General features: G+C 38.5%; 1 protein-coding gene across 5 annotated transcripts in view; it reads left to right on the plus strand.

Annotated features, from left to right (window-relative positions):
- Positions 1–14,630, plus strand: part of LCLAT1 (lysocardiolipin acyltransferase 1) — a 79,413-nt gene that overhangs the window by 46,460 nt on the left and 18,323 nt on the right. The window contains exon 6 of one of the 5 annotated variants that reach the window (XM_081942291.1): positions 248–369. The exons of the other annotated variants lie outside the window; for them this stretch is intronic. Within the exon in view, the coding sequence (XP_081798417.1) occupies positions 248–369 (122 nt within the window). The remainder of the gene's footprint in view (positions 1–247; positions 370–14,630) is intronic. 5 annotated transcript variants of the gene reach the window in all.

Genomic DNA, 14,630 nt, shown 5'->3' on the forward strand with positions numbered 1-14,630 from the left:
AGAAAAATCTTAATTTTAAGCTGATGGTTAGTACCCCCCTTTTTGATACTATGAACAATAGTATTACTTTGGGGAGACTAACAGCATGGCATTTATACCGTACGGGTTCTGCAGTATTCCACTTTGTTCCCCGTACTGTTTATCATCTACATAACACCATGTAGTGAAGTCATTTGGAAATTTAGAGTAAAGTGTCATCAGTAGATTGATGATACCCAGCTCTATTTCTCCTTTTTGTTGGATCCAGGTGAGGCAATTGAATTCCCGAATCAGTGCTTGGCTGTGATAATGGGCTGCATGAGGGCCAGCAAACTGAAGTTCAGTCCTTTTAAGAAAGATGTGCTGTTAGTGGATGATTTATCTGTACAGGTGAGTGGTGTTCAACCTGTTTTGGATGGAATTGCAACCATAAAAGATGAAATTTAGGGTCGATTCCATTTAAGTGATAAATAAATATGCAATAACCTCTGTGATCCAAAACATCTTTCGTCTGTTCAGGCTGTTGAACCGGTCATGGCCCCAGTGTGGCAAAATACTGATTCACTACGATAATTTCTGTTCTAGTAACCTCTTATTTAGAATACAATATACATGAAACTGCTCAAGAAAATATTTCCTACATTTCAGATAGTATAAAAAATTGTGGCCAAAATTCTGATCATGACTGAACAATTTGAGTATATTATGCCAATTCTTAATTTATTTTTTTACTAACTCCCAATTGATTTCTGATTCCAATTCAGGGTGCTGATATTCATTGCTTGGGCCATGAAAAAATGCTTCTGCTTATATTTCCTGCTTTTACTCTAAGATCATATTTTAAAAGTTTGTTTGGGAGGGCTTCTGCTATTGAGGTGTGTTAAGTGGCAACTTGAATCTGAGTTTTTCCAGTGGTCATTCCATGACTTTGGAATGTTCTCTCCAACTAAATTCACTTGATAACCATCTCTACTGAATGGCAAGTAATCTCCTCCAAGGAGATTTCACACTCGAAAGAAGTAAATGAAAACTTCATTTGTCGCACTAGGTACAGGCAGATACAATAAAGTATGGAAACATCAGAAATCTGAGAAATCAGATAGAAATGGGATGATGGTTCTTCTGCTAAGTTTTAAAAAAGTAGACAAGACGGCCCTGCATTTAATTTTGAGCTTTATTTTTTGAAAAGCTGAATCATTTATCATTTATATCAGGTGAGCTCAAAACTAATCAAGCACTGTTTTGGATAGCCAAGAAAATATAGCCATTTGAGGACTAGTGAAAGCTAAAAGTGAATCAGGATGTTGTTTCTATTTTATAAAAAATCATTTTGTAAATGCAATGCATTTGTTTTGCCCTTTTTTTGTTACATGTTCAGAACATGTCCGTGTGTGTTCATGTTCTGACTGAAGAACCACTGGCTGAGATAAGCCCTCCAGAAATGATTGCTATGTTCTTTTTTTCCCCATTTGTCCTTTTCTTCTTTTGGCTTTCCTTTAGTTCTTTAACTTTTGTATGTATGTATGTATGTATGTATGTATGTATGTATGTATATGTGTATATGTATATTTTTATGTATATGTGTATATATATGTATATATATACACACATACATACATACATACATACATACATACATACAAAAAGTATGGATAAAGATGAAGTGTGTGTGTGTGTGTGTGTGTGTGTGTGTGTGTGTGTATATTTATATATATGTATTTGTGTTACAACCCCTGGTATGCCCAAACATGGGAGGGAGCTCACTCCTCCCTCTTTCTGTCCTTCGGCTCATCACAGAAAATCATGCAGGCAGAAACCCATATTTTTATTTTTAATGTTGTCTTTTTATATTTGTGTTGTATTTGTACAACACATTTATACAACACACACACACACTCACGCATATATATATATATATACACATACACACACACACACACATATATATATATATACACACACACACACACACACACACATATATATATATATACACACACACACACACACACACACACTTCATCTTTATCCATACTTTTTCTGGGTTGGTTTAAAGTAGTAAAAAGCAAAATCAAAAATGGGGAACAAGATTGCCACTTTACTTACTTCCAATAATTCCAGGAAAGATTTCTTAGAAAATTGACCTGTGGTGTAGTTGTCCATTTATGTACTGTATCTAAAAGACATATATGGCTACCCATGGTATATACAATAACCCTTGCAAATCATAACAGCAAAACGTAAAAACAAAGAACAAGCAGACTGTTCCATGGAGTTGTAGGAAGGCGCAATAGGGGTTACGAACAAGGATCTAGCAACTTCTTCATCTTTGCATGATGATATCATGATACACATAGTCATTGTCCCTTCCCTTACATATGCTTGCTACGAATATATTAGAGCTTTGGAACACCTTGTAATGAGATAATGTTTTATATTACTTTTTTATTAAGTGGGTTACTGACCTTAATCGTTACTAGAGCCATATGTAATATTCCTTGCCAGTCATAAGAACAGAAGAGACTTGGCACATTACGACCAAAGGCAATGATTTTTGAATGTGAACATGTGAATAACCTCTTTTATATTTGAAATAATTGTTTGATTGTAGAATAAGTATAATGAAAGCTCGGTGTTATCCAAATGTTCACACTATTCTCTGCAAGGTTGTATCCCTAATGTATATAAATAGTGATGGAAAGAATGGATTGAGAAGAAATTTATCCTTTGATAGAGCTGATAGGCTTCTCCAAAGGGGTGATAAGTTTAAAGAAACAAAGGCAAATATTCTGAATATGAACATTTTTGAAATCAAAAATATTTGAAGCAGTTGTTTTGACTACGAGGCAGCTGTTTTGCATTTCAAAATGGGCTATTTCAACCACCTTGGAAGATATTTTGTCTCACAACAGCTCTAAACCTGAACCAATTTCCAACCAAAAGCTAGATTTTTGAGTGCTTCAAAGATAACATTTGAAACTTTGTATTCCTTGTGTGAATAGTTTCAGATTCTCAAAGGTGGAATATGTTCTTTTCTATTTACAGTTCATTCTAATATTTGTCAATAGTAATAGTATAGTTCAGTCTTTTTTAAATCTATGAATTCAACAGTATGAGTTCACCAATAATAATAATAATAATAACTAACAACAACAACAGTTGCTATTATTATTAAGCTTATAAGCGTAGATTTTTTTGAAGTCAATATGAGGGCAAGAATCATTGGAGAACATCCTAATGCTTGGAAAAATTGAGGACAATAAAAAAAGAGATTAACAAAAGATAAGGAAGTTAGATTCTACCATTGATAATATATATGAGCTGACAAGAACAGCTACTGATAAACTGGTAAAATAGCAATAGCACTGACTTACATACCACTTTACAGTACTTTACAGTCCTCTCTAAGTGGTTTACAGTCACCATATTGCCCCCAACTATCTGGGTCCTCAATAATGTGCATTGCATCAAGACCTGGAATTTACTGAACAATGAACAATCACAACAACAAAATAAAGTGCTGTTGAGTCCATTGTGAGATATATGAGAATTGCAACCATCTATATACTTATACATAGGAGAAACTAATTTGGAGTACATACAGTAGCCATGAAATAGTTTATGGAGTGTGAGAACATCATCAGGAAAGGCATTAGAAGAGGACTTTGAGGAGAGACATGGTTTTGAAAATGTGTCTGCAAAACTAATAATAGTAAAGACCCAAGAACGATGAATAGACCTGTGCTTTGAAACCTCTCCACATAAGGAGAGAATGGAAGGTTGTCCACATGTGTTCCACATAGCAGCTTCTCATGAGATCATCTCAGGAAAGCAGCTCCAAAAAGTTAAACAAAGTTAGAAATACTGTACAGAGTGAGTAACATTCATAGAAAGTTGTCTTCTTTACTCCCAGTTAAGAAAAAAGAGTATCTACTGCAGCTATCATCATAATGGCAAGGGCTGGGTGCAGTTTAGAGGTAGAAAACAACCCCCCCCCCCAAAAAAAAACCCCCAACCCTCCCAGCTTTTCTGCTTGCATCCTCAGTTGCTTTGCTCTATTGAGGCTTATGCCTCCATTTCTGTTGAAATTATGAGAGCCAGAAAGCAAAACCAAATCTCTAGAGAGACATTTTATGTAGAGCAGTTTTGGGGAAAATTCAAACCAGCCCAAGGGGATGAATAGGACCTGCTCTAGATTAGCCATTTGTCTGGAATGGCATAGGGCCGTCATGGCGAACCTATGGCACACATTCCACAGGTGGCACTTGGAGCCATGTGTCAAGGCATTGCCCTGTCAGCTCCAGTGCGCATGTGTGTGCTGGCCAGCTGACTTCAGCTTTCATTTTTGGCCATTTTTCGCCCTCCAGAGGCTTCCCTGAAGCCTCCGGAATGGGAAAAACAACCAAAGACACAAACCGGAAGTTCAGGAACCGACTTCCAGTTTGCGCATTGGGTTGTGCTTCGCAACAGCTGAGGATAGAAGAGTTCACTCAGGAGCGATGCCGGCGTGGAAGGTGACCAGGTCGGAGGGAGGCGTAGCCCGAGCTCTCTGGGCAGGAGCCACAGGGAGAGGAGGGCAGTGGCTCTTCTTCGCTCCTACCTAGAGAAGGATTCCCCTGGTGCAAGGAGATCGAGAGACGGAGGCCCAAGGTGGCTCCACCCTAACCCAGAGGCGGCCGGGAGTTACTCTTGCTCTCAGTGCTTCCTCCCCTCCTCAAGCTCGGCAAGGAAAGCCACTCCTCCCACCAGATTCAGGAGGAGAGAGAGAGACCGACTCAGCCAAGGTCCCTGTCCGAATGCCAGAAAAAACAGCAAGCACTTGGCCGCCACCTCTTCTGGGTTGCCTTAAACTCCACCCCACACTGCCTGAGAAAAGGAGCTTTATTTTCTCGCTCACACTGGGAAGCATTGCAGTCTCTGCCCTTAACTGCTGCTTCTAGCTTGGGGAGAGCAGATCGGCTGAGCCTGGCTCTCTCTCTCCTTCCTTGGATGGATTTGGTGGGATGAGCAGGCTTTCTTGCTGGGCTTAAGGAGGGGGGAGGCGGAACTATTGCCCCAGCAACCTCTGGGTGTGGACAGCCGATACAGCAGGGCAGGAAAGAATCCAGTCTTGGCAGAGACCAGAGTGCCCATGTGGGGAGAGTGGCAGGCTGGCTTGAGTGCAGCCGAGCGGTTTGCCAGCACGTTGTTCACTTATTGGGGTGCTCCCGTTCGCCCTTAGTGACAGGGAATGGGGGCTCCCCGTAGCCTCAGCTCATACATGAGTCAACTGCCCTGAGCTGGCAGAGGTGGTGGGTATGGATGGGAGCATGCTAACCTTCTCCACATTACCATCGTACCTGCCCGGCTCGCGCCCTCCCGGGCTGGCTCCCGAACCAGGAGGTAGAATGTCCTCCTCCACGGGAGAAAGACACAGAAAGGGTGTGTGGTGGGAAAACAGGTTCCCGTGTGTGTGTGTGAGAGAGAAATTTCGGACATGGGGGGGGGAGTTTCCCCTGTTTGCCACAGGAGCAGCGCTGGATGAAGCACCCTGCTGGGCATTTTCATTCTGAAGCTTCCCTGAAATCTCCCTCCGTGGACTTGAGGGGAAAGCCCCCTTTTTCCCCCTTCTCAAATTGCGGGAGAGCGGCACCTCTCAACTAGTTGCCGAGTACGCAGGCTAGCTGGAGAGACTAATCCGCCAATGAACCCTAATCATAGCCTTGGTCCAGCAGGTGGGCAGACAAACAGGCCCTCTCTCTCTCCCTGGCTCCCTTGGACTGTATGGATTTCTTCACTCAAGCACCATTGTAACCCACGCACTGGCCAGGCACGAAGCGCTGGCCGCAGAGACGAGAAGCCAAGCTTGGAGAGCTAATTGGAGGTGGCGCACACTCTCCCTCCCTCCCTCCCTCCCTCTCTCTCTCACCAGGCATGCCACGATTTGAGAAGGGGGAAAAGGGGGCCTTTTTCCCCTTCAAGTCCACGGAGAGAGCAGCGCTGGGCTGAGGGGTGAGGAGCTTTGCTTTGTTTTCTTCCCCTTCCTTTTCTACAATCTGTGCAAAGCATTCAGTTTCTATTGCAGCCATTGCTCCCAAGTTACCTTGAAAAGAATTCAATATTTTTTCCCCTCCGAGTCAAACACTCTGTTCAGAGCGCCTTCAACGCCCAACTCGGTTTTAAAATTCCTATGAACAGCAGTACAATTATTCAATTGTATCTTTTTAATTGTCCTCTGCTTTGAGCTTGAAAGAGGGGCTGGGCTGAAATCTGCAAAACGCTCTTGAAGCTTTGCCATGACTTTTTGCAAAACTGTCAGAGTTATTATCCCCGTGTCAGTGAACATAAAAAGCAAAACTCCCCCCACCTCAGCCCAGTGCTACTCCCTCCGTAGACTTGAGGGGGAAAAAGCCCCCCTCTTCCCCCCTTCTCAAATCACGGCGTGTCTGGTGAGAGGGAGGGAGAAAGGCCGAGGCTACGATTAGGATTCAGTGGCGGATTAGTCTCTCGAGCTAGTCGGTGAGCTCAGCAACTTGTTGAGATGTGCTGCTCTCCCAGAATTTGAGAAGGGGGGGGTGAAGGGGGCTTTCCCCTCAAGTCCACGGAGGAAGATTTCAGGGAAGCTCCACCTCCCTCAGAATGAAAACACCCGGCGCAGTGCTTCAGCCCAATGCTGCTCCTGTGGCAAACGGGAACCCCCCCTCCGCTGGTCCGATCTCTCTCTCACCCCCCCGGGGAACCTGTTTCCCCACCGCACAACCTTTCTGTGCCGGTGGAAGGCGCTGGACATTGGAGGCATTGCACTTGCAACCGCCCCGCCAGCCACTAGGGAGACCGCTGGTGCTGCCAGGTGCCTCCTGGCACAGTTGAGCCATGCTTGGCTCGGCGGGGGAGATGTCAGCACCGCACAAGAATGGCTGCCCCACCAAGAGTAGTGTTTGCCTCCGTTGCCTCTGAAGGCGGCAGGGAGAGGCAGACGCTGCGGGTGCAAGTGGAAGGCGCTAGAAGCCTCTGGAGGGCCTCCGGGGGGGGCAGGGAGGCCATTTTCGCCCTCCCCAGGCTCCTAGAAAGCCTCTGGAATCTGGGGAGGGTGAAAAACGGGATCATCGTGGACTCAAAAGAGGGTGGGGCTTTTGTGCGCATGTGTGGAGGGATTGCATGTGCATGCGCATGAGGGTCATGCACGTAGGATTATGGGTGTGGCACGCCCACCCACACACCCCCTGCGCTCCCCCCGCTTTTGGCACGCGATGCCAAAAAGGTTCTCCATCATTGGCATAGGGTCTCCTTGAGTAGGGGGTTGGAGTGGAAGACCCTCCAATTCTGTTATTCTGTATTCTTAAAAAACAAACAAGCCCCTAACTTCTTTCTCATGCTTTAGGGCAGTGGGTCTTAACCTTCCTAATGCCGCAACCCTTTAATACTGTTCCTCATGTTGTGGTGACCCCCAACCATAAAATTATTTTATGTTTTCGGTATTTTTTTTGAAAATATGTGTTTTCCAATGGTCTTAGGCGACCCCTGTGAAAGGGTCGTTCGAGCCCCAAAGGGGTCCCAACCCACATGTTGAGAACCACTGCTTTAGGGAAAGATCAGGCTGTCACCTATAACGTCAAGAGGAAAACTATCACTCAAGAGTTCTGTTACGGAGCTACAAGGATAATTGTGCAGGAACATTCCTATGGCAGATGGTCCATCTTAGAAACAAAATAGATTTAAAATGATGCTTCTACAAGTCTGAAGAACTTGGAAAACTTTTTTCCTTTGCATTTGTGATAAGGCAAATGGCAGAGATTTTAGTGTGCAGAAGAGAGCAAGTAATTAATGTAACACCTCCTGGCTGCAACTGGTTTCTCTGGGAAACAAAAATGAGTCAAAAACATATTATTATATTACGTTATAGTTAAGATATTTCTTTGAACTTGGTTTACTGGGATATGAAATATACAGTATGAATGTCTGAATTGCTGCCCTGCTTTTCTGTAAACACTGCTCCTGGCTTTAAAAGTGTTCTGTGTACAGGTTATTTAGATAATAATTTATATGTCGTGAAGACCCCCAAAAATAGCTGTTGACAGAAGACATTAACATATATTTTATTTGCAAATTATAACCATGAGGTCCTCTCTTATTGTATATTACTAAACTTAAACAATCTGTAGATATACACATTCATTGGAGAGAAAGCTTTATCTTTTTATTTAGAATAATGTTTGTCTTTTCCTCCAGTAAAACAGTACTGGCCCCTAGAGGACAACCATGCTCACAATACATTTTTGCCCATGAGCATTTAAACAATGTGACTATATCTTTCCTGATTAGGCAGTTCAAATACATGAAATTTAAATCTTTACTTTTCTACGTTAGCATTATGTTTGCTTTTCATTTATATCCTAAAATGTGTTTCTTGCCTTATATATTGACATTGAATTTAATTTGCTGATTCTAGCTACCTTGAAAAGCAGAATGTGCCTCAACTTTTTTCCTCTTCCCTTTTATTCCCAATTTGTACATATTTTGATCTATTTTGAGCTGACTTATATTTTTCAGTCTGATAGATTTTCCTGAAGAGTTCTTAAAATATAAGCATATTTATTCTGGTTACATGTTGCCCTAGTTACAGAAGTTGAAAAATTAAAATAAAAAGGGCAAAGATGCTTGGGAAAATTTTACCCTAGAGCCAGAAATCATTCTCTCTCCCTAAATATAGATCCCAAAATAAAGAACTTGGAAAACAAACTTCAATTTAGTTTTACTCCTAAAAAATAGATATATTATTAAACATTTTTGTTTATCAAATTTATTTGACCATTTATGTTCTAGGATAGAGACAGAGATATTAAGTTCCATCCAATAAAAAAGAAAGATTCAGAAGGTACCGATTACTCTGCTGGATAAATCCTGCATATGAAAAAGTAATCAATGCAGCATGCAGTATTTTTCAAGACAAGTGTGATAACTTTCTAAGCTTAGATACTACAAGAATTGTAAGATATTGCTGAAGTCTTGTTAAATTTTAGTAATTGGTAGCAGGAGTTGGAGGATTTTATTATTGAACGTGACCTTAAAATACTTTACTTCCTTATACATCTGCTTATGCATTAGCAGACAAAATAACTCAAAGAAACAGCTGCAAATCCCTAGAAAAGGCTACTATATAGTATGCCTATTGTAAAAAAGGTCTATGAAAATTTTCATTTCCCTCTCTTTGCACTTGTTTTCCAAAACGTTCAAATTATGCTTAATTCAGTCCAGATCATATCTAATCCAATTTAACTTACATCCTCACATTTCACATTCATTTTATTTGCTTGCTGATATTGTTAGAGTTTTATCACTATATCTGGTCAATGAAGCACATGCTCAGGATTTTTGTCAGGTGCATATTTTGTCTCAAACATAAAAATTTAAGGTATTTTCAATTCTAAAAAAATTGTGTCACTCTTCCTCTTACAGTTTTAATAGAACTGCTTTAAAAGCATTTATCCAGTCAATCGGTCAGTCAGTTAGACTATCCATTCCACTCAGATTTAAAAATCTATAGAAAGGTATAGAATAGTACTTATCAAAGGCCATTTTCTAAGCCTGTTACAGATGGGTGTGCTTTTTTGTAGAATATAACATGAAAAGATGCCTGATGGCACAAATCAGTAAATAAGGGCTATGCCTTTGAATATTGGCTGACAGAGACAGTGATTCCATTTTCTCCATTTAGTCTTTAATTATTCCCTGTTCATTATCCTACATATGTTACATTTGCAGAATCTCAAATTCTGTTCTTTACAATCCTGCCAAAAATCTTTGGCTTCTGCAAACCACATTGCTTTGCTTTACTATTCAGCATAGCTGACAGAGCAGAATATGTTTGCTGGAACTAACAAAATTTATCCAAATAATTGTAGAGAGTCAAACTTGTGTTAACAATTTGCAATCCCTCTTTTTAATTTTTTTAAAAACAGATGATTATAGAAAATAAAGCCAAGTCTCTCACATCTTTGTCAGCAGCTTAAGTATCTTGCAATTTGAATTTCATTTTTCTTATGTTCTAAAATTACATTTCCCCAACCAACAAGTTATATTTAGCTAAAATTAGCCCTGTTTAGTGCAATTTTCTGATTTAGGATACATTTGGCCTGAGAATGCTAAGAATAATCTGCTCTGAACCTCAACTATGTGAGAAAGTGTATTATCCTTGCACTATTGAAGGAAAAAAACTGAGGATAGAAATTAAGAATAACCTTTTTAGTGCATATCTGATTAAAAGCTGAAAAGCAACCAATTCTTTTTTAACCACCAGATATTTGAGTTACTCTCACTTGTGAGAAATCTACATTGTAACGATAATGAAAACCTCTTTCTTAACTAGTGTACTTGAAAGATATCATGCCCTCTGTTCCATTATTAATACAGCAAAACCGCCGGAAAACTAAGTGCAAATACAATCCACTTAATGTCATTCAGCAAACAGTACTTTCCATTTTAAACTATAGCATGCATAGTATAGCAATGAAATATACATGACTCTTTTTAAGGCTGGTGCTAGTCCCAAGGAAATATAGTTCAACCAACATGTTTATGTTTAATGTCATTTCAATTTAGTTATATGGATTTGGGAATATTTCTGTAAATGGGAAAATACTAATACAATTTAAAAACACATTACTAATTAGATTATCTAATTTTTGAGCCTTGACATAAATAGGCTATTTTTCCAGGTGTATGATAGAAAAGGGATGGCAAATTTTGGAACATGAAAATCTAAAAATAATCCAGTAATTTATATATCTGTGGAGGACTTTAATGAGAGCATAACTCATGAAGGACATGCTGATAGCTCAGAGGCAGAATATGTGCTTTGTATATAGAAATTCCAAAGTAGAGGTGGGAAATTTTCAGTCTGAACCCTGTAAGAATCTGTTTTTATATGCAGAACCATCAAGAATCACTGCTCCCAATGGGGAATTTTGTAAGTGTGCTTGTGCATAGAAATATTTATAGAAGAGAGAGAAGGACCAGAATTTCTTTGAAAAGCATTTCAAAAAATCACTTTCAATTGCAAACCCTTCTTAGGAGGTAAACATGAAAGGAGAAAGAATATTCAATTGGGACTTCCTTTAAATTTCGAGAAAAATCCATCTAAAGGCAATTATTTCTGAGGTGGATACTCTTCTGAGGGGGGACATTTGAATATCAATTTCTAAATGATAGATGTTTTTGGAAATGAGAGTTTTGGTAAGCCATAGACAAGAAAGCTGGTAGCTGCAGAGTCTTTAGATCTTTATGGAAGACAATTTTGATAGAAGGAAACATTCAAATATGCTATCTTCCATGTACATCCATAACAGGAATTTGGCTAGATTTTAACTACATTCTGTTCAACACAAAATTAAACAAGTAGTTTTCAACTCCTTTTTTGAAACCCTGTGAAGGGACTCCTATTGGAAAAAGTTTCATTTCTTCCTGAACATGCTTTTTCCGATTACTGGTACTGTATGGGTACTCCCTAAATGTCATATGTTTGAGTAAATGAGGCTTCAGCTTAGCCACATCTTGACTCTCTGTGCATTAATATAGTGTTCCTTCCTGCAACTTTGTCATGGCACACCTCAGGTCCCTTCTAAGGGAATCTGAAAGAAATTTACTGTACAACTTGAATCATCCCAAGAGCTCCAAAGTGGGCTTAATTCCCCTCTTAGTCACAGAAAGACGTATTTTTTCTTTCAGTGTTTGACATTTAACAGTGTTTAACATAAAAATCTTTTTTTTCCTTATTGCATTCATAACATGTTTTCTCTCAACAGAATTTTTTTTTCTGTTTCCTCCCTCCCCCTACTCTATTGTACCTATTCCTTTCTCTGGTTACCACAGAATATATCTTGGTCTTTGCCTATGTTCTCATATCTGGTCTACAGTATCTGGAACAATTATATAAATATGTTGAATGAACGAAATAAAATAAAATAAACTTCATTTCTTAGTTGTTTCCCACAGAACTGCCTCCACAGTTCTTTTTCTCTGCATGTCTATCTATCATCACACTTCCTCTTACTTCCTCCGTTATCAGCTATTCTTCTTTTCAATTTTTTTTCTCCAACTTTAGTTCTATTTCCCAAAATGGTTTTGGTTCTTCTCACCCACAACCACTTAATTCCCTGAGTGATTCTAAGCTTAGTCACTCTCAGTCCACTTTACCTCAGAGTGGTTGTGGGGAATAAGAGGGAATGATGTGTATACCACCCCGAATTCCTGTAAGAAACCCAGTATACAAAGCTAGCAAATAAAGTAAATAAAATTTCTGCTCCTTTCTGCATCTCCATTCTGCACATTGAATTCATGCAACTATAGCAGTTTAGATAAGGAGATTCTGGAGAAGAGTAGCCCATTGCATGCTGAAGCTAAACCACAATAGGATTGCTTATACTTACATGTGTTTTAAATTGTATTGAGGGGATTGTCATGGTCAAGGGTATTAACTATTGATTGATGGTATTTGAATTGTTTTATTAATCTCTGCAAGGTGTCTTTGCCTGGACCATGTGATACATAAGTATGATGTATAATCTACAGTAATCTCAACAAGTAGGATAAAATATCTTCATTATATGCCAGCTCCTCACTTTCAACTATTCTTCAAAAGTTTTTTTTCCCTTCCATTCTTGATGATAAATTGAGTTTAATATATAACCATACTTAGTTCTGTGGTAGTGGAATCCAAAAAAATATTCTTCCAGATATCTATGTACTGTAAAGAAATCTTAAACTAAGGTGGTATGACATCAATCTATTTCTGTCATTGATCCTGCTATACTTTTGCTTTTTTTAAAATGTTCAAAGGATTTTCTGAATCAAGAGATAGAAGAAGCACCAGTAATTTAGTGCACCCTTATTGTTGCACTGTTAAGGGAGAGTATTAGATTTAAAACTGCTATGGACCACATCTACACATAATTCACATAATTAATGAAAGGTCAGTAATTCAATCTACTGGGGAGGGGATCATGTCTTAATTGAATACATTAATGATTGTAGGTAAGGACACTAAGTAATTGTTTCTGTAATAGTAAAATATATATTTCTCCAATTGGTAGAGTACATAAAAATAGGGGAAAATTAATGCAGAAATATCTCCTGTGGAATGAAGACTTGCTATAATATACATGTGTCTTTGATTTTATTAGTTGAGTATAGTAAGAGAGCTAGAAACTAATTCTTCATTAGTGCCTAGTCTGAGCTATTAATCCATATTTCAAAATCTACTAATGTGACTGTTTTAACTGTTTTAGCTCTGTTATCAGCTTATATTAATTATCATACATATTTAAAATTTTGGAAGTGTACTAATAAGCTTTTTTTCTCTTGGGATCATAAGTAGTTGCACACTATTTCTCTTGAAATCTCTTAACACGTACTTATAATAGGTTAGAGTAGCTAAAAAGTATCAAAAGATTATAAATATAAAGTAGCATAATATAACATTAACCAATGCTGTTTTAATGTATTCTATATCTAGGGTTATAAAAATAACTTCTTGCTAGGTATGCCAAAATCAAACAAACAAGAATGTGATATGTCCTTTTTGAATAGCAGAAATGGTTTATGAAACAATTCCCTTTTACATTTCTCTGCAATACCTCATCTTATCTTTGATAACTCATCATTCATATAACTTTCCCCAAATTGTAAAGTAATCGTATTTGAACATGTTTAGATATTCTGGAGATAGACTGCTGTAAGTAAAAATTTCCCAAAATCTTTGATGTCCTCCAAACATCTTTGCTGGTTATCATAATATATTGCTACAGAGCAAGTGCAAAATTTACACGGTTTTGAAGTTTAGAGTCTGCCACACTCATACACCTTGGAAAGCAAGGACAATGAGTCTTTCTCCAGGTATCTTAGATATATTGTGAATGTCTATATGAGCAAGAAAAAAACAGTTCTTGTGACCCATTGAGATGCTATATTATTAACAATGCCTTGTTTTCTCAGCATTTAAACTTTAATTTTTTATACTCAACTTTGGTATCTCTTACGGTTATATTTTGGTGTTTATCATAACACAGTTATTTTAAAATAATATACTTATCACTCTGATATATGCAGTGTAGGAAGATTTGAAAATCTGCCTATACTAAATAATGGCTGTTTAATCATAGGGTAAAAGAATAATTGTGCATTCTAATATATTACCTTCTGCATTGTAAGCTAAAAAGCACTTGTGAAAGAATTCAAGCAACAGTGTCAAATGCAGACTTTGTTTTTAATAATCAGGTTAATTTTTTCTGACATTTTTCTTGTTCAAGCTATTTTTTTCAAGGTGGATATACAGTTTCCATCAGATCTTTGGTTTGGTAACAGCCTGATACAGTATTAGGTTGTTTACTTTTGACCAAAACTGAACTGAACAATGAATCAATAACCTATTTGTGATCTAACTTTATAAGAGCCATTGTGCTAGGATTAGGTATAGGGATCTTGAAAACTTTTTAACGTAGAAGGGAATTTTAGAAATAGAAAGGTAAGTTGATTGCTTCCTAAAAACAATGGGGTATTTCTGAAGGTATTTCTGGAACTACTTTTAACTAGTTTTAACTGCAATTTTCCACATTGTTAGCATTTACCATATGGCTTTGGAATGCAGGCAGTGCTTGCCAGGAATCCAGCTATTTATT

Source organism: Natrix helvetica (assembly GCF_964273705.1).
Source record: "Natrix helvetica genome assembly, chromosome: 2".
Classification (NCBI taxonomy): Eukaryota; Metazoa; Chordata; class Lepidosauria; order Squamata; family Natricidae; genus Natrix; species Natrix helvetica.